General features: G+C 37.5%; 1 protein-coding gene across 2 annotated transcripts in view; it reads right to left on the reverse strand.

The window, feature by feature from the left end:
* Positions 1 to 1,830: 1,830 nt before the first annotated feature.
* LOC136260803 (uncharacterized) overlaps positions 1,831 to 20,223 on the reverse strand; it is a 119,272-nt gene continuing 100,879 nt past the window's right edge. For both annotated transcript variants that reach the window (XM_066054672.1, XM_066054673.1), the window contains 7 exons: positions 17,987 to 18,106; positions 17,728 to 17,824; positions 3,043 to 4,720; positions 2,606 to 2,976; positions 2,419 to 2,481; positions 2,019 to 2,298; positions 1,831 to 1,959 (listed from right to left, as the gene is read on the reverse strand). In XM_066054672.1, the coding sequence (XP_065910744.1) occupies positions 1,938 to 1,959; positions 2,019 to 2,298; positions 2,419 to 2,481; positions 2,606 to 2,976; positions 3,043 to 4,720; positions 17,728 to 17,824; positions 17,987 to 18,106 (2,631 nt within the window). In that variant the 3' untranslated portion in view covers positions 1,831 to 1,937. The remainder of the gene's footprint in view (positions 1,960 to 2,018; positions 2,299 to 2,418; positions 2,482 to 2,605; positions 2,977 to 3,042; positions 4,721 to 17,727; positions 17,825 to 17,986; positions 18,107 to 20,223) is intronic.

The following is a 20,223-nucleotide window of genomic DNA, read 5'->3' on the forward strand; positions in this document are numbered from 1 at the left end:
TGATTCGCAGTAGCATGCGACAATATTTGTAACAGAAATCATCCATATTTTGTAATGACTAGATTGATTGCAGAGACACTTCACATACTGCTCTTTCATTTGTAACACTGTATGTGTAACAGGTTGAACATACTGTCGATTGCACATGCGTTTGAACATGGTGTAGTGCAAAACCCATTCCATTCAGTAGTATATTATATGTTTGCCATATCATCCTTTAGTTACTTGCTTAGCACTGTTTCCATAGTTGTGTAGCCTTTGGTTTGTATGCATGCCAGATACAATTCACACAATGCAAATATATGTTCAAACAGTGCATGTGCAATCTACTGTAGCAAAGTGTAATGGCCACTTCATGTTCATATTGATAGTTGGAGCACATGTTAATATGAAAACAAGTATATCTGGTACCATTCTTTCGTTTATGTGGTATGTGCATAATTGAGAGTTCATCAGATGTTTTAAAAGTAAACAAATAAGTACAGGGAAAAATTAGCATGCAGTTGTGACTGGATTTTGGAAAAATGATCCAAATTGCACATTAGAAGTTTTGAGATAAAACAGTTTTAACCCTTCGTTTCCCACCAATAGTTTTTGCCATACATTTTTTGACTTGATAATATTTATTTTTAGATGATCATGAATAGAAACAGCTTTAATAATAACATTTTTATTGGATCAGCAACCTCTAAGCAAACTTTAAAAATAAAAATTTCCTTATAAGGATCTAGTACAATAAAGCATTGATCATATTCTTATATATTCCCGCATCTACATCACGACAGTATTTTCTTTGTAAAACCCATCATAAAATAAACTTTTGCACTGAATTTTTTTCTGCTCGTCCCTGAATGGTGTATAGCTATCCAGCAAACTTGTAAAAGTTGTAAATAAACAGAGTAAATCTATTGTAATAAATTCTTACACATTTATTTCACCTTTTTTACAAATTTAATTACATCATACGTCTAATTAGATTATTCAATCACCATCCCATTTACATCACCAGTGCATAATTATGTAGAGAAGTGCTGCTAAAAATTTGGTGAATATACCTGCGACTATACAAGAGTTATAAGGTTATAAAGCAAGGAGTGTAATTGTTTGGTTAAAGGAATGTGGGAAACGAAGGGTTAAAGAATTCAAGCCAGCATAACTCTCTAAGGATAACAAAAGCTTGTATGAAATTTATTTAGTCCACAGAGACAAGATTACAGGGCTGTGCTGGCTCCACAGCAAAATCCACAGAAAAACGTGTGGCCAACATTATCAGGCTGTCCACCAGTAAACCACTAATTCTTGCCAAGCCAGGTCCTTCACAAGGCCTAAAACCGCCATTCAAGCTCTACACACCACCCACAAAAGACGTCTGTTGAAACCAGCCTCAAGTAGTTTGAATGGTACAGACTGTCAAAACTATTAGTACGATAGTGTAGCTATCCACTAGTGGTGTTAGTTTGATTTTGCCTGATGTGCAATTTGGATCGGTTTTGTGAAATCTGGTCACAATTTTTAAATGTTAATTTGAGTAGTGATCATAGGCACACAAAGTAGTGAAACAAGGAAGGTTGCCCACTTACCTACACCAGCAGATATGATACTAGTGGACATTTAATCCCTAATTAATTAAGTCATGGGTATAGAATGAAGTAGGGATTACAATAATGTTCACTATTATAATACATACCTATATATGATTCCTAATTCACCCGTAAAATTCCTTGTACTTGTACTTAAGTCTTGTCCAAAGAATATTTATAACTGTTCGCATTTCTGTGTAATTAACCACCTGTGGATTGGTTTGTTTATCATTAACACCAGGCTTTTGAATTTGCTGTTGTGCATAAACATATTAATATTCATAAAACTTGCATAGTTACACATACATTGTGCATGAATTACATTATGTCCTTGTGTGTATAGTGTCTGTTAGTCAGCTAATGTTCTGATAGCAAAGACCTGCAAACAACACCAGTTCTCTTATTAATGTTCTATACACCATAAAATATATGACTTACACTTTTTGCAATTCTGTTTTAATTTCTTCTGTTGCTGATGTGAGCTGTTTGATTTCGTTGAGGGTCTTCAGCAGTATACCCCAAGTTTTGGGCTGCACACCATCATCTGTAGACAGCCAGTGGGTGAAAACCTCTGTACAGGATTCCTCTGGATCATTTGGATGCTGCTTCCTAATAATCTCAATTCTTGAGATCTCAAACTTCAGGAAGTGAGCTACTGTTTCCCATCGGGCTGCGATTCGTGGGACAACTACCTTAATCAGTGTGGCCATTTCAGGCTCTATAAGGAAAGAATACAAAGTATTACATATCACCGTATTATCACACTGCAGCTGGACTGATCAATAGCATTAAACAGTACATGACAATTATTGGGATTGTGTATCACTTTAAACCTTACTTTCAGTCATTGAGTTGCCACCTGCTGATGATATCACAGTTGAGCCACTCTCAGGTAAGTCACCTAAGGAAAATGCACCATGGTCACAAATTGCTCTTCACACACATGATATGTAAAGTTTGGCCAATTTTCCCAAAGGTGTTACAATAATTATAAGGTGGTAAGATCAAACACACTATTGCATTACCTTGTGTGAACAGTTTGTAGTATTTGGTCATGTCAACATAATCACCAGTAGTAACACAGGGAACCTCATTCTCTTCTTTAACTACTTCCATCTCAATACATTCAGGATTGCTGCATTGTGGACATGGCAAGCAGCATTTCACTGGATTGACTTCAAATGTTGCAGTCATTTGTTCTTTCATCAAATCATCAATGAATCTATTGACCAAGCTTACAAGCATCTTGATGTTAGCAAGTGCTTCAGATTTCTGTGCTTGTGAGAGCTGTAACTTGGGAATCATGGTAAGCTCAATGATGTACTGTTGGTTGATAACTCTCAATTTATAGGTCAGCAATTTTCCTAGCTTTAGCCACACCCATCTGTAGGACAACCTGGAAATTGTGATGTACATTATTATGTAAATTAGTTTCAATAAAATCGCAATCAATGCTACGTACCTTATAAGACTATAGTTGTGGTTCCCATTCCATTCCACACATTTTACAATGAGCTGATCTACTAAGCTGTCTGGGATGAACTCTCCAGGAAAATAATAAAGCACTTGGTAGCAAGGATCTTTAGTTGGTGTAAATGGTAGTTGAGGAAGAAGATGGGGAACAAGATACAACTTTTTGTTTGCAGCAATTTTTTTCTTTTCTGTCACGGAAGAATTGGTTACATCAACCATTAAACGGAACTTTAGTAGCAGTTCAACAACAGCTCCCCAGGTAAAATCTGGATACCTAGAACCGCTACTTGTTTCAGCCTTTTTGAACTGTTCCACACACCACTCCAGTAATTCTTGCCTTAGCAGGCCTTCTTTGCTCCGTTCATTTGCAAAACTTCCAAGAGTTGCACCTGCTGGTCGGCATACAAGGTTGGTAAGTACATACGTTAGCAATTTCGCTAACCACTGTGGGCACAAAATAACAGTGTCTTTCAAAGCAGGGACTTCATTAAAGTACAACACTGTGCCTTTTTGGTGGAAATACTGAAGTAATTTCAACACTTCTTCATTGGTTGATGAAATGCCACAGCTTTTTGCTACCTCTACGATCTGTGAAAAATTAGCAACACTCAACTTTTCTTCATGTGCGAGCAGCATTAACTTTCTCTCTACTTTTACATATCGAGTGGGACGACTTCGTTTGGGAGATGCTTTTATGATTGCTTTCTGAAGCTCTGCATTTACAAGTGGATCACGGACCCGATTGCTGAGGAAAAAAACAGATGAAGACTCTTTTGCAAATAAGCGACCTTTCTTTGAGCCTGCAATGTGCTTGGAGAATGGCTTGTGCAGGAATTCCTTTTCAAAGAGAGGAACAAATTTCTTAAAGGCAATTTCTCTGGCTTCATGGATGTCTGGACTGAGCAGATCAATATGAGTTCCAACCAATATGAAGGTGGGAAGAAACTCCGACAGATCTTCATCAGAGGTACTCTTTTTTCTGACACGGCAACTGATCAGATCCATCCAGTAAGTGATGGTGTGTAAACCTGATCTTGCTGGACTGTCGTCATCTTTGTAGCGGCGGTCTGGTGTATCTTCCAGCAGCTTGCTAGCATCAAAAACGATTAAGCACACTACCTCTTCTGATATAAACAAGCCATGGGTATGCTGAAACACACTCTGCCCAGCGTAATCCCAAACACCAATATACTTTTGGAGGGGATCATATTTGCTTAGCATTGCTGGCAGCTGTTTGAATTCTTCAATAGTTAAAAAATAAAGTGTGTCTCCACTTGGAAGTGGCAACATCGGTACATCAGCTAGTGGTTTGGATAGTGGCTTTTCAGAAGAATCAGTAGTGGGTTCAGACATAGACTTGGTAAAGGCTATTTGTGGAGGCCTAGCTTTCTCTGTGGCACAGTAGTGGGCTTCATGTAACATCTGCTGCTGCAGACCATCTATCAATTCTTCTGGCGTGAGTGCTTTCCAGTCCACAGCACTCTTTACCACAACTTCCATTTGATTTGCTCCCTCAGTAGGCAGTGTATCCTGAAAATCTTGCCCTGTAAGAGTGTCAGATAGGCAGGTCTTTCCAGATCCCTCTGTGCCCATCATCGCTACTCGTGTGTCAAGTGAAGAGGTTGTGCTCTCTAAATAAGCCTTGTTTATGTCACTGTGTGACAAGCCTGTTAGAGGGGAAGTGTATTTAAAAACTGAGTTTAGTTTTATCAAACGGTACAGTAGTACCGTTTAAGTAGGGATCCCCCAAAAATGACAAGCGCCACCTAAAATTCCACCTTCAAAAATCATCCTAGAGATATCTTACGCAATGAAAATCACCTTTACAAAATAATGTTAGTCCATCTAACATCAAATACTGCATTAAAAAACAATATTAGGTGACTGGATATGGAAGTTTTTCAAAAATATTGCTAAAACTTGGATTTTAGACTGACTGCCAGCCTGCCTGCCTGACCACAGTTGCAAACAGTTTGAATGAGTGTTTATATAGGGGACCAGTGATTTTGCCAGATATGGTTGGGCTCCTCCTGAGATTTCAAACTTATGTTTTAGCAGACATCGAGAAAGCTGTCTAAAGGACAAACAAAGCAGCCCATGGCTACCATTTTACGCTACAATAAAAAACTCACCAGTGGGATGTACCTTTTGGGGTTCTGACGAGTTTGTGATCTCTGTACCTTGTCTTTCCTTTCATCTTCAATCAGGCCCATTGTCTCCTTGTTGTTGCAATGAAACCATATTGAGACATTAATTTCCCCATCAACAGTTTCTTTGAGTAGCATATTTAGACATCGCAAACTTATTTAAGCACTTATGTTCGGTAGATACTTGTAACTTCATGATGAGTCGATAAGTTCAATGCCACACCTATCAATTAGTTAATGTGATCTTGGTTGATTAATAACGATCAAGCACCAAGACCACATCTCTTAACAATCTATCACAATAACACCCTGTTATTATTGGCCTAGCTGTATTCATAATGCCAGCACAATGAAACTATGAAATAGTGGCACACGCCCTAAGATACTCTAATACAGTAGTCACAGAACAGTCACACGTGTATAGCTGTATGCTATATAACTAACTAGTATATGTATTAATTTAAAAATGAAGTAGGAATCCAAGCGATAAAAAGTAGTGAAAAAAGAGATGAATAATGGTATTACAGCATAGCTTGGTGGGAAACTCCTTACTTTGGCATTGAACAAAATGATTGTTATAATATGCCAATGTATGGATTTTCCCACTGAGCTATGTTGTAATACCATCATTCATCTATTGTTTCACTACTTTTTATCGCTTGGATCCCTACTTCATTTTTAAAAATATTAGTTTTATACCACTTACTGTACTTATGTACGTATTAATGGTGAATATTCTAAATAGCAATAATAGCAATAATACTTATACCATCTTTCTGTTTAGTTAATGGTATTGACAAAAGAAGGAACAGCTAGCATGACACTGCAGCTTCTATAATATGTACCAACCAAGCAACAGTACATGAAAGGTTTGCCATCACCAAAAAATCAGCCTTGCTTTTCCTTGACGACAGTTTTGCAGTACTGGCTAGTCACAATCAAACCCAATTGTGTCTTCAGAGACGTTCAAGCATTTGCAACTGATTTCTATTTTCTATAGAATTATTTTTGTTATTGAATCTGTACTGACCTGACTTATGAAGTATAGCTGTACTGTAGTAGTGTAGTTAATGCTATGGGCATGATGTCTTTGTGATGCATCTTTTTACAATGAATGATTTGTCTTATCGTGTCTCATTTCTGTCTCTGTGATCATGTAGGTCTTAACTCACAGGTAATACATAGTGGCTTCTTTGTGCTTGCTAACAAGTGGAAATCATCTGTAATTTTCTGTATATAGTGACTGGATTGAATGGAGAGATGCTTACTTTACTGTCCTTTGTAATCTGTGTAACAGATGGAACACAGCTGAAAATGAAGCATGGTGGCCAATTAGGATTTCAGTAGTTGATATTTGGTAAAGCATAATACAAATCTTTTCATGATGGGAGGATACTGGTAAGTCCATGAAGAATGCATTGTACATACTGCGGTATGCCAAAAGGCACCTCTCAGGCTGAAGGGATGTCGAACAGTGAAAAAATCAAGCCCCTATAGCCTTAGCTGTTATCGAGTTATACTTGTCTGAAGCATGAGTCAGTCAGTAACTCAGTCAGTCAGTACAAAATTCTGTTTAATAAAATTTTTCTAAAATTCCATAGCAACTTGTTGAAAGCATTTCGGGTTGATCTGAAGACTTGCTTGGACTTAGTATTACTTAGCCAATACTGCCTCACTGGTATTTGGGTGATATTTTTTCATGGGACACACCCACTTCTTTGTGGTCCATACTATACAGTGCTATTGTACTACATGATTGTCAACATCTCAGCCTCAGGTTGATACACAATGGTATCCTACTCGTGGTGGGGTTTAACTCCCTTGGCTTTTGGAAAATTCCTACAATAACATGATTTAATGGGTCGAAAACCAAGTGGTGGACATAGGCACCACTAAATCTTTGTGGTTATGTAGCATACGCTCAGTAGAAGTACATTGCTATAGAATATAATGATATTCCAATATACAATATATTAGGCAAATTGATACTGATATTTTGTTGTAATAGCTATATAGGTTACATTTAAGTTATGGACACTGCTATGAATGTATGAAATATGACTAAAATCTATAAAGGTAGTTACCTTTTGTGACACAAGGAAAGACTTGTAAAAAGGATGGCGATAAAAAGATGATCAAACTAGGGTTGAACCCTTACAGCTTTGTGTCCCATTCATCTTTGCTGACAGCGAAAAGTGTCGATTTGGCGGTAGCACGTGATGGCTTCTCTTCATAACGGAAATCGTCTGTACTTTTCATAGTGGTTACTTTAATTGTAGAGGTGCTTTTTGAACAGTTCTTAATTCGTACTGCTGTGTAATGGGTCTAACTTAGCTGACAACAAAGCATAATGATTACTTCACTTTTCAGACGATAATTGATATAGCTGGGATGTACAACACCATTTCTTTAGCGGTATGCATTGGTTTACTAGTCACAATAACATTATTTACAAAAAAAAGTTAACAAACAAGAAGATGGAGATACAACACTTTTTATTGATTTAATATCATGCACTACTCCAGCTTGTTTCAGTACTTTTTATTGATGTGCACTATGGTCCCTATAGTAGTTGAAAATTTCAAAAATTTTTTGTGTACTTGTAAGGATATCCTACAAGTGTGGTTTAAGTGGCTTCTATCCCACACTTTGAAGCATTTTGACTTCATAAACAATGTGATAACGAGGCTAAACAATCAAGTAAATTGTGTATGGTTTCAATTTTTGCTGTACTTGTAGTTTGGGTTTAGAAAACCCGGACCAGACCGGACCGGACCAGGTCAACTTCTTCAAGTAAGCCAATTCACACAATAGCTGTAACATACAATTCACGCAATAGCTAGCTATAACATACACTCTTCACCTTGTAGCCACTCTGCCAAGAACATAATTAGCTAGCTACGATGGCTCAGACTGCAACAGCGATCATGCACGAAACTTCATCCTCAATAAAACAACCTCACTAAGCTATTAAAATACTTTCTACTACATTACACTACACAATCGCTACAAAGCTACAAGCTCTTTCTATTGTACTCAACTGTTACACACACACACTAGTAACCGCCCGAATTTATTAGAATTGTGATATACAAAGTGAAAGGAACTAAGATAACAGCAAACCTCTGAATTTATTTCGGTAGTGATGAATGAGTAATGGAGTATTTATAGCTAGATGTCAAGGTAAGCTTTAAATAGAACAAAACCTTACTACTCCAGAAATCTCTATATAGCTACCCTGCATGGGCACTAGCTTACCTTTCTTACTTTACCATGACCATTCCTTTACATAAGTTCGAAGGTTTGCTGTTATCTTAGTTCCTTTCACTTTGTATATCACGATTCTAATAAATTCGGGTGGTCACTAGTGTGTGTAACAATTGAGTACAGCAGAAAGAGCTTGTAGCTTTGTAGCGATTGTGTAGTGAAATGTAGTAGAAAGTATTTTAATAGCTTAGTTAGGTTGTTTTATCGTGGATGAAGTTTCGTGCGCGATCGCGATCGCGATCACTGTTGCAGTCTGAGCTATCGTAGCTAGCTAATTATGTTCTTGTCAGAGTGGCTACAAGGTGAAGAGTGTATGTTATAGCTAGCTATTGCGTGAATTGTATGTTATAGCTATTGTGTGAATTGGCTTACTTGAAGAAGTTGACCTGGTCCGGTCCGGTCCGGGTTTTCTAAACCCCCATAGCTAATATGGTCTTATGCTCCTTTTGATTGAACTGAATGTGTAAATCATGTTAACCTTTAGGTTTACCTACCTTCCATTCTGGGGTTAATACTTTGATGTAGGGCTTTAGGGGGACAATCAAATTAATTTATGTAGAATGATGAGTAGTATGATAAGCCAAATACTATACACTGCACTGCTGTTCTACAATGTATCATACTCTATATTTGGCTGCCTGAAGTGTTTTCTTGTTTTTAATGCTGTATTTGTTGTTAGATGGACTAATCATACAGTAAGGTAGTACTGTATATTAGGAATTGCAAAGAACTATAACTGGGCTTTTCCAGCCAAAAATATCATCAGCCTCAATTTCCAGCTTGGCAGTATTGGTTATGTGCAGCCAAGTCCAAAAATGTCTTCAACCCAACCCCAAACCCTTACTATAAAAAATTGTATGTAACAGAATTTTTATGCTGACTGACTGACTAACTAAATGATGCCTCCAGCCAAGCATAACTTGACAATAGATAATTTACGGGATTGATTTCTTCGCAGTTCGACATCGTTTCATCGACTTTTGCCAACCGCAGTATGTACAATGCATGCATCATGGACTTGCCTTTGTCTTCCATTGTGTTTCAGTTCTTTTTGCTGACAATGCAAGGTGTTGATTTACGATAGCATGATGTGGCTTCCCTGTGGCTGTGTTGGCTAATTGCCCCATACTTTCCGTAGCAACTGGATTGATTGTAGGGACACTTCTCATACTGTTTCTAATTTGCAACACTGTGTAATGGGTGAAGCATAGCTGAAAACAAAACAAAATGACCACTTCCCTTTCTGTTATGCAAATGATTGTTGGGGTGCATGTTCTGATGCAAGATTACTTTAATGGAATTTCTGGCACCATTCTTTCCTTTAGTGTGGTATGGGCTGGTTCATTTGTCATAATTATGTTATCAAAAAGTAAACAAACAAGTAGAAGGAAAATTAGGAAATTTAAGCTGGATTAGGGATCAAAGGGAAACAGTAGTGAGGGATTAAATGATAAGGGATTACATGTCCACTAGTATATCTGCAGGTATAGGCAACCTCCCTTGTTTCACCACTTTTAGCTTTCCCTTGTTTCACTACTTTCCTTGATCCCTAATCCCTAATCCAGCTTAAAATTCTTTCTACTTGTTACCATTAGCATAGATGCAATACTAATACCATGGGATTGGAAGCTCTATTCATGGACTGAATACAATGTGTACATTTCGGGTACACAGTCCTTGTAGTTTTGCGGATATTTGATAGGCTTTAAAAGTCAGGTTATTTAAATGTCTACTTTACTAAGAGTTGTGCAGAACCAAGGTGAGTACCTAGGACGAAATACAAATGACTATTTTTATACTATTCAACCCCAGTTGTCTGGTAGTACATTACTAGAGGTGTACCGATATGGGCTTTTGGCATGTACTGATATCCGATATTGATACCACCAAAAGAAGCCGGTAACCAATAGCTGATCCGATATTTGCATTATAGTTTTTAAGCAAATAAAAGTGTACATGTACCTACAACACATCCATGTATTCATTGCAATACTCTGCCTGTGCTTGGATTTCTATTGTACAATCCAGACAATTAGGTACCCACAAACATTTTTATGTATACTCTCATGAAGCCTTAAACGGATATTTCAGCATTACTCCACATTCTAATGACTTGTGAGTAAGCTGCATGATACAGCAAGATTCCTTGGTTATCCTGTGACCCTTCTTTTATTACAAAGGTATTCAACTGCTTCATTTGTAAAACTGCGATAAGTTTTAGCATGTATTCTTGTAGCGTAGTACTTGTTGCAGAGTGAACAATAAGCCACTGGCACTAAAGAGCCACATGTATAACGTAGAAAACCAATGTATAATCCATTTATATACAAACTATTGCTACTGTATAAATATTGGTAGCGATATCGGTCCCCCTGCTGTTCTGTACCGATACCGATATTGGTAAAAATTACATCCTTAAGCAGAATATCTTGCTATGTTGAGTTCTTTTACCTATTAACTTTATCATAACAATACTAGTGCAATTCCTTCACATCATCAGTTTATAAAAGTAGTGCATTTATACTAAAATCGTCACACGCATAAAAGCTATGCTTCCTGGGTTTGCTGAAGCCATACATATGTGCATGGCAGGCATTGTATGTTGAACTGTCATGTTACACATTTTAAGCTTTCTTTGTGTAACCCTTTGGATTTCAAATTTGTTATTGTTTTACACCATCTCAGTATTTGTCCAATATCTATCCCTGGTAGTGCTACAAAGTCATCATGTTCATCCTCACATGTTGCTGCATCTGCTGGTATAAAGTAGATGTTTACACATTGTTCCAGAAGTAATTAATTTGGCTGTTACATCATATACATTAGCTGCATTGCTATCTCAGTTGCTAACTTGGTTGTTATGCACTGTTATTACAAGATGATCATTGGCATATATTCCAGGAGCTGTAAGTTCGTCCACATGTTGCCAAATTTGTAATTGTTACACTGAGCCACTCTAGAATCACCAAGCTTCAATATAATTACAACAGCTGTCAGGAGGATGGTTAGAAATCCCCAAAATTGGTACACAAACCAAGTGACTATGCACCTGGTTATCATCGGAGTAGCTCTGGAGAAGATATTGAACTGTACCAATACATGGCACAAACCATTTAAAATTGTTACAAATTCAATACAATGCCGCTAGTTTTACTGTTATGTCTTCAAAGACATGGCACAGTGTACACTACAGTAATGTTTATAGGTGTACCGATAATCGGATCAGCTAAAGTATCAGCCATCGATATGGGTTTAGTGATAAAATGCTGAATACATTATTCCTTACTTTTTCTGTAAAGTCTTGCATGTGAAATTTGAAGCAGTAGCAACTTCTTCTAGACTACATCTGATATTGCACATGGTCCATATTCACAGTATAACATATAATGTTACTGGGTGGATAGCTGGTTTTATCGCCCATGACAGTAGCTTTGATTAAGAGCACAAAGCTACTAACAAATTTCAGAATAAAAATCACAAATGGTTTGTGCTGGCTGCTTTTCTCAAGCACAGTGGTGATCTATACGAGCAGTCTGGGGCCCTAATGGAGCTGGGGATAGCTGTACATTGCTTTACAGCTCTGTGGTGTTGAATAAAGACCTGTGCTGTACATGGCCTTTCATTTTAGCCAGTTGTGAGACCTGAATGGCCTATAACTTGGCCTAATCCATCCTCATCAATTGTTTTAAACAGACTCTTACCTTCTCTGGCCTCCGCTACCCACCCCTTTTGGAGCTCACCTGGTATAGTCAACATCAAGTTAAAAATTATCTAAAATGGCTGGAAACTTAAGTATCGGTTACTTGTATAGTGGATCAGCGTTGAAACCAGGCCGGGTCATCCGGGTCACATTTTCTCCGGGTCACAGACCCGGATTGGATTACGTGAGAAACGAAATTGTTCGTTTGACGACGTGGAAACTTAGAAACGCTATCGCGTAGCTCTTTCGTGAGCCACGCCCACTTATTGCGTTACAAACATACGCTCAGCCACTCCCATTTATTAGTAAGTGCAGTATGTAGCACGAAACTGAGGGTATATATGGTGAGGGGTAGCTATTGTTAGTAGGTGATGACTTTTTTTTTTTTTTTTTTTTGGTCTTCAACCTACAGCTAGGCTGAAGTTGCAATTGTAAAAGTCTGGATCCGCCCCTATTTACTCAACATGAATCGAACACTCAAAACGTAGTCTCGCTTGCTCGAGACTAGCCGAAACATAGCTCTTATCGCACGCCTCGGCTTTAATTAATCCGGGTCAAATCCGGGTCAGTGGGTCATCCGGGTCAGCAGTAGTGACCCGGTTTCAATGCTGTAGTGGATGCTCTTGAAGGTAAGGAATTGATGTAAAACATGCAAAAATTTGGTATATATCGCTTCAACCAAGTGTGAGCTACAACACACTTAATACTTAAAACCGGCATTTTTCGATACTTTAAAATAGGTGATAAGACTGCTTTTCCCAGACTACATGTACATGTAGATCACATTTCTCCTGGTGCCAAATGATACCTACCTATGGCAGTTAGCGAGTTAACAACTACAGTATAACTATAAAGAATTCGCATTTTCTTGAACTTCATTTCTTGTTATGCAGATGAGAAAAACATTGGTCAGTTAAATTTTTTCCAGCTGTTCTTTAGGAGTTATAATGATAGACAGGAAAACAAGCAAAACAATTGATTTGTACAATGCCTATGCAAAAAACAAATTCCAGGTGTTCATTTAATCAATAATAAGTCATTAGTGCAATAGGATACGGAGTTGGGACTTGTGTTGTTGTGTTCAACATGAAAAACTGTGGCATTCATCAAGGTAGAGATTTTGGCCTGCATCCACCCATGCTTTGAAGCAAGAAGGCTGTTTAAGCTTAGAAACAGCGATATGTCACACCTTACTACAACAAAACAAAGATATTCTTATTCTCCATGAAGAGGTGCATCCAGTATAGTGTATAAGATACTTCAATTTGAGTCTTTTATTTTTATCACTGTTTACTGATGCAATTAAAATGTGTGTAATGTGTAATGTATCTTAACAGAGTTATGTGGGGTTTTGTTCTGTGGGTTATATCAAGAAAAACGGTGGTGTGTCATGCAGCCAAAAAGCCAGCATGCCGCACTATGGGTATTTGACATGATGAAAGAAAACTGTATTTTAATACATACTCGTATATCAATATTTGATTGCACAACCATGGAAATGTGAAGGTCTGGTTTTGGACAATTAAACAGTGTAGCTTGATCGCTTACCAGTTTCCTAGACTCTCTAAGCTTGATATATAACAGTGCAGTGGAGTAATAGCTGGTACCAGGGTATTTGATAAGGTAATATGGCACTCTGTTGACCCAGTGTGAACACAAAATGACCCACACAACTCATGGCTTCTGCTCCATTTTGCTCAGCAGCTTTGTGGCTAATACAATTTGAATTTGAGCTGATTGGACCAGTGGTATACTACTGGTGTAGATTTCTGGGTTGGCTCAGAGTTGAAATACTTATCAAAAACCCTGGCTGGTACTAAACAATGAAAAATTATTAGCTGCGATGCATTTAATTACACGCAATATGAAGGTCTCTGCACTAAAACAGTGTAGCTAGGTTGCTTACCATTTTCTTGGACTCCTTAAGCTTGTTATAATATAACAGTGCAATGGGCATGAATGGGGTAATGGTTACTTAACTATGAAAATTCATTAGTAGCCCACATAATAAATAATAGCACGTATGTATCAGGGCTCTTAGAAGAATGTAGCATATATTGTGTATTGTATTGTATTGGTGGTACAGCTGTTAACACGTTCTTTTAGGTGTATCGCACATTCTATGGAATCGATTCTACTACAGGAGCTTTTGTAGGAATAAGAACTTCTGTCAAAACTTAAAAGGCTTTTGGTGAAATGATAGTAGAAGCAATGTGCATGGTCAAACTTCAGCAGTGCTGCCATGAAATAGATAGTGGTACTATCACTAAAACTAGTACACATAAAAATGTTGTACTTGCTTTTGTTGATCACTGCTAGTGAGTGGTTGAGTAGCAATCGGCACATTGGTGACCCCATTGCTTGAAACAAATATCTAATTGGCAGAAGCACTTAATGACAAAAAGGTAAAATTACTATCTGAGTAAATTGCTTAATGTTCACTCTTTAACAGTGTCCTAACAGTGTGTCAGCACATTTATTTCATTTCCAGGTATCAAACCCTGAACCTTTTGGGTAACAGTTCTACGTAGAGCTGGGCAATAATAAATATTGAATATCATGATATTAATTTTGAAATTGCATTATGATATTTAGCCTCTACACTAGTGATGGATGCAACACTTACAAATGACTACTAAGTAGTTCTATTCATGAACCATATTCTTGCCTTTTGACAGGAAAGGAGCAGTGATTAGGTGTTAGTGTTGGGCGGTATACCAAAAATACCGTATACTGCGGTATTTTCATCAAACCGTTTGAAAGGTGTTGACTTTCAAGTACACAGTAATATTGGAATAAGTATATTGTACTATGAGGGAAGCCAGACATCAGGTATTGGCATTTAATTAAGTTATGTGTTGATGGTTTGGATGTGACCACAAGGCCAGTAAACTGTGAGGTTTCAGGTTACAACCTAGTGCCAGCCTACTTGTAACAACTGCATAGATGTTAGTAAAATGCATTTATAACCTGTTAGCCATAAGTAACTTTACTTGTGGTATATACTCAACCTTGGATAGTAACTACAGATTAACACTTGGCTTTTTTTTATCACACATACAGCAATACCAGGACCGAGGTTAATTAAAAGAGCGTTATTAGTTGACTGCCAGGATAGTGTGAAATACCAGATACTGGGATATTTTCTCAATACTGAATCATAAACGTCATACCGCCCAATACTATTAAGTGTAAAGTGATCTGTATTCTATCATGATATATATTGTTATCTTAATATTTTCATTACTATCGATTGTCTTGTGAAAATTTTGCTATCACCAGCACTGTCTAGCTCTATGTGCTTATGTTGGGGTGTTCGTCTGCCTTTGACAAAAATGTAGTGGAATTTTCTTCTACACCAATGCCTTCAATGCTCTGGAGAGAATGAAGAAAACTGCATCTACAACAATAATCGTGGTGATGAATGCTTAATTCCACTACTAAACTCATGGTTCCCATGTGGATATGTGCTTCGGTTGCCAAGTTAGCAGTGTAACGAACATAGATAGCTTTTTGTATAATGATAGACAGACAGACAGACAGATAGATAGATAGATAGATAGATAGATAGATAGATAGATACAGATCAACAATGAAAATTAGCTAATTTCCTGTCTCAGGATTGATAATAGTATAATACTATGCTTAGCTATTGAAATTTGAGCACCGAGTATTAGTTACAGTAATTATTGCAGTAGTTTGCCTGAGTACTGCATGATTACTGGGGCCAAATCTGAAGTGATATGAGTAGGCAGGTGGTTGTAATGTGACAACCTCAGTGTTTGTTTAGGGTATGGTTTCTGGTCCTTACTAAACCTTCAACAAACTGAGTAATTAATTAATAATTGTCCCTTTGTTACCTGAATTATTTTATAAACCACAACAGACAAAACAATATGGTTTTATGACCTTTGCGTGAAATGTGTGAAAGCCAACTGTCAATTAACACTAAACAATATACCATTCAAAAGACCTCTCTTTACTGTAATCAGACATCTAAAAAGTTTACATAGAACTCATGCGCTGTGAAACAAAGTAAGTCGGAATGTTTCTTCTTCGTCACGCGAAAGTAAAATTGAGCCGCCATCTTGTTGTTATGTGCGATGATGTCATACCATACACCAATTGATTTATTCCAATGGTGTACTAGCACCGAGACAAATGTCATGGCCAATTCTTTGCAGGTATGTAAACGGTACATATACATGTTTTATACTTCTTGTGGAACGGTAGATTTCCCTGCTGGTTTTCTTGGCTTCATACAATACACCTTTTGAAATGCCTGGGGCGCCTAAATAAAATGACGGTGGTTTCAGCCTTGTAGCCTTAAGATTGAAGGGGCTATGGATGGATTTCAATAGGCATGCGTTCAAAGCCACTTTATTGGTAACAAAGGGTTAACCACCAAAGGCTGGGTTAAAGCAAACCTATATGCCTGTATTTCTATATACCGTAAACAATGAAAGTTTGGAGTGACTAAAGTTTGGTGAATTTGACGAATCAAGGAAATTCACCAAACTTTTTATTCACCAATCAGCTATTCAGTATACAGTTCCATATCTAGCTACTAAATTTGCCAAAATTTTGTCTGCCAACCTCCTTCACATCTTGATTCACCAAATTTTAAGGTGGCATTGAAGTAATTATGTGAAGCATTACAAGGTTAATTTAACAGGATGTTGGTGGTCATGCACGAACGAACCCGGAAAACTGTAAACCGTTTCAAACCTGATCGTAGTGCAGGGAAGAACTAAGACTATAAGTAACAATATTCATGTCTAGAAAGCTTTAGTTTGTCAAAACTTCGGTTAAATCACTGGCGAATGAAGTGCGCTGATGTCTCATGATTAGTGCTATACGGAGCACACCCTTGCCAATCAACTAGTCTCACTATCCAGCCAATATCTTCAAAATTACATGCCATAGGCCATCACAATTTGGTACAGGTATTGGGATAGCATGTCTCTAAAAGGCTATATACAGAGATATTTTTTTGAATTCTTTGTTTCTGGGGCATTTTACCCTATGTGGAAGCCATGGATATGTATTTTCTCAAATTTTTATACACTTATACACAATAAGGACTCTGTCACATTGTTCTACAAAGTAAGAAATGTTTGTAAGTCAAACAGCTAGGAGCTGCATTGCTCCGTTGTAGAGAAATAAGATGAAGAGGCTATAATTTATGTGGTATGTATTCTTGTAAAGAAATCACGCTATCCCACAGAATTTTGTCTGGTAATGTAGATGGTCTAAGGTTGATTAGATACAAATTCCTATAGAATTCGTGCTACTAGAACAAAAGATATTGACGATTAAAGTTTCAATTAAACGCATTGATGGGATAATGGGAATTGTAACACAATTACTTTAATGCTACCTTAAGTCTTGCCAAATTTAAATCTCACCAAACTTTTGTCACTTGCGGTAGTGGTTTACAAAGACTGTCATAGAACAAACCAGTATAACAGAAGATTACCAGTATACCATCAACCACTAGTTACTATTGTACACAAATCACCACACAGTGTTATCATGTCAGATTTACACTGTATCCTACCTTCTACTGTATCATCTGACAGGTCAGCATCTTCATCTTCATCACTTTCTTCTATAGCTGCTTCCTCTATCATCTTGTTGATCTCTTGTTGTACTTCCTGTAAAATGAAAATCATGAATACACACATGCGGTGCTGTAATATGGAAAGTAGTCTCCAGTGTTATCATTATGGGATATTTACTGTTAACTCAACATGGAGCTGTCCAACAACAATATACAGTTTACCAATGGTACACACCAAACAAAAAATGCTCATTACCTGACTAAACTTTGTGATGTCCACCTTCTTCTTTTCAATGAAGTATTTTACCACCTTACATCTGCCAGGTCTCCACCATCTCTCTCCATTCACTGCCCTTAACAATGGTGTTTGTCCTTCCTGTACATGGTAAACAAATGAATACCCCAATTACTTACATGTAGCTGGACATAACATCTTGTAATTTGATAGATTACAAAATTTGCCAAACTACGCTAAAACTGTAGAGTTAAATGATACCATTACAATGCTATGGTAAACTGACAAGGCTACACCAGAATTAGGTACACTGGAAAGTATATGGAAAATCTATAAGTACAGAATCTGTACACTCAGCTGAGCATAATGCTCTCATAATTCCATAATACTTTAACTATTTTGCATGATTGTTGAGAAATACTCTAGTAGAAGAACTATTATAGTACCACTGATTTTTCCATTTGAGTAATTGATGATTTTGCTGAGCCTACACAAGCCATATTTCTTCATGTGGCCATGTAATTTGAAGTTCACCAATTCATTGTTCACTATTAGAGCAGTGTGATACCATACAACTTGGTGTTATATACTTTATCAATTCTATTCCATTACCTATAACTTCTGAATAGTCTTTAATAGTTAAGAGTATAGGAATTAGAGGTGTACCGATATAAGAAAACTAAACCGATCCAATATGGATTAATCATTTTGAAACCAATACGATACCGATTCGATATACCGATATAACTAAGTGTAGCTATTTATATTTGAGGAACTTATTTTCACTACTGAAGAAACTACTGAAGACAATCTTAAGATTATTGGCTATGCTTGGTTACCCATGATCAGTGGAGTAGCCAGACTTTTCGCCATGCCTGGGCAATGGGTGGGCAAGCCATTTCCCATGCAACACACGTACACATACCCATCTTCATATGGACATCAATATAACATTTTAAAAATGCATTATGTATCATCCTACACTATTGTATGCAAGATGATTAATATCAACCTAATAGAAGCGAACGCCTAGCTAGCTATTGGCCTTCTAACATATTACATACATCTAGCTACATGTGTCTCAATACCAAACTACAAAGATTCTTGAATTAAAGCACGAGGCGCTCTATCACATGATGACTATGCTCTGCCACTACAGTTGTTAGCCTAGAAAAGTGGAAACAAAAAGAAAAGAATTGCTGACTAAACAAGTACTCCATACTGTTTGAACCGAGCAGTATCCACACGGACAGATGGGTGCTAATTTCACAAATACCTCTAGACTGCTTTGCCTCCCGAGTTTTGACCACACCAATAGCTACCGTGATCACTTAATCCAAATGTAAACCGTCCAGCCCACTATAGTGAAACCAATTCTTTGTCCTTCACTCCTTGCCACGATGCTGCACGGTTTTTCGTAATCACGTGATCTTGCTTCTATTTATTGCCTCCTCTATTTTTGCACAATCAAGTTACTCGTAGGGAAAACCCCTTGGATAACCCCATCTCTGTTTAGCCAAAAAGAAGGAAATCATCGGCGAAAATGGCACGGTGAGTGTTGTATAAGTTGTGCTATACTTATTCTTGTACAGTGACTAGATAAGTAACTTTAGAAAAATCTCGAGCTATCCAGCCCACGTCTTTATAATTACTCTAGGAGCTGATGGTGGGGCAAAGAAGTCTGATGCCCGGGCTTGGCTACGCCACTGCCCATGATGGTGTGGCCTTTATTGACAGCTCAGACTATAAGGCACCCACAAATACTTTAATACATGCCCCTTCCAAGATTAGTCCGGATTACTCCGCATTTTAATGGCATGTAGAGATGGCTGGTTGTTTTATGCTGTGTTCTTGGTTCATCTTTTTGCTGTTTCCCCAGGCTCACCACTATGAGTGGTTGTTGTATGATTGGTAAGCTTTATAACAAAACAGTAATTATCCAAGCACTTAGATGTCTTCACGTAGCATACTGCTTTTGACAACGAAGATAACTACTGTTTCCCACCCTTGTTAGCTAAATAATAAGGTTTATAATGTGGCTTGATCATTGGACGGTGTCCTCAAGATAATTCAGTTGTATATTGGTGTATCGTATTGGGTTTTAGCAGCAATATCGGCTCCTACCAATATAGTAGAAATGTCTATATCAACCACCGATACGATATGTATCGGTATATCGGTACACCTCTAATAGGAATCAGTGCTAATGGTGATATTTTACGAACAGTTTCTGATATGTACACTGACCATAGTGTACA

This window comes from Dysidea avara, chromosome 7 (genome assembly GCF_963678975.1).
Source record: "Dysidea avara chromosome 7, odDysAvar1.4, whole genome shotgun sequence".
Classification (NCBI taxonomy): Eukaryota; Metazoa; Porifera; class Demospongiae; order Dictyoceratida; family Dysideidae; genus Dysidea; species Dysidea avara.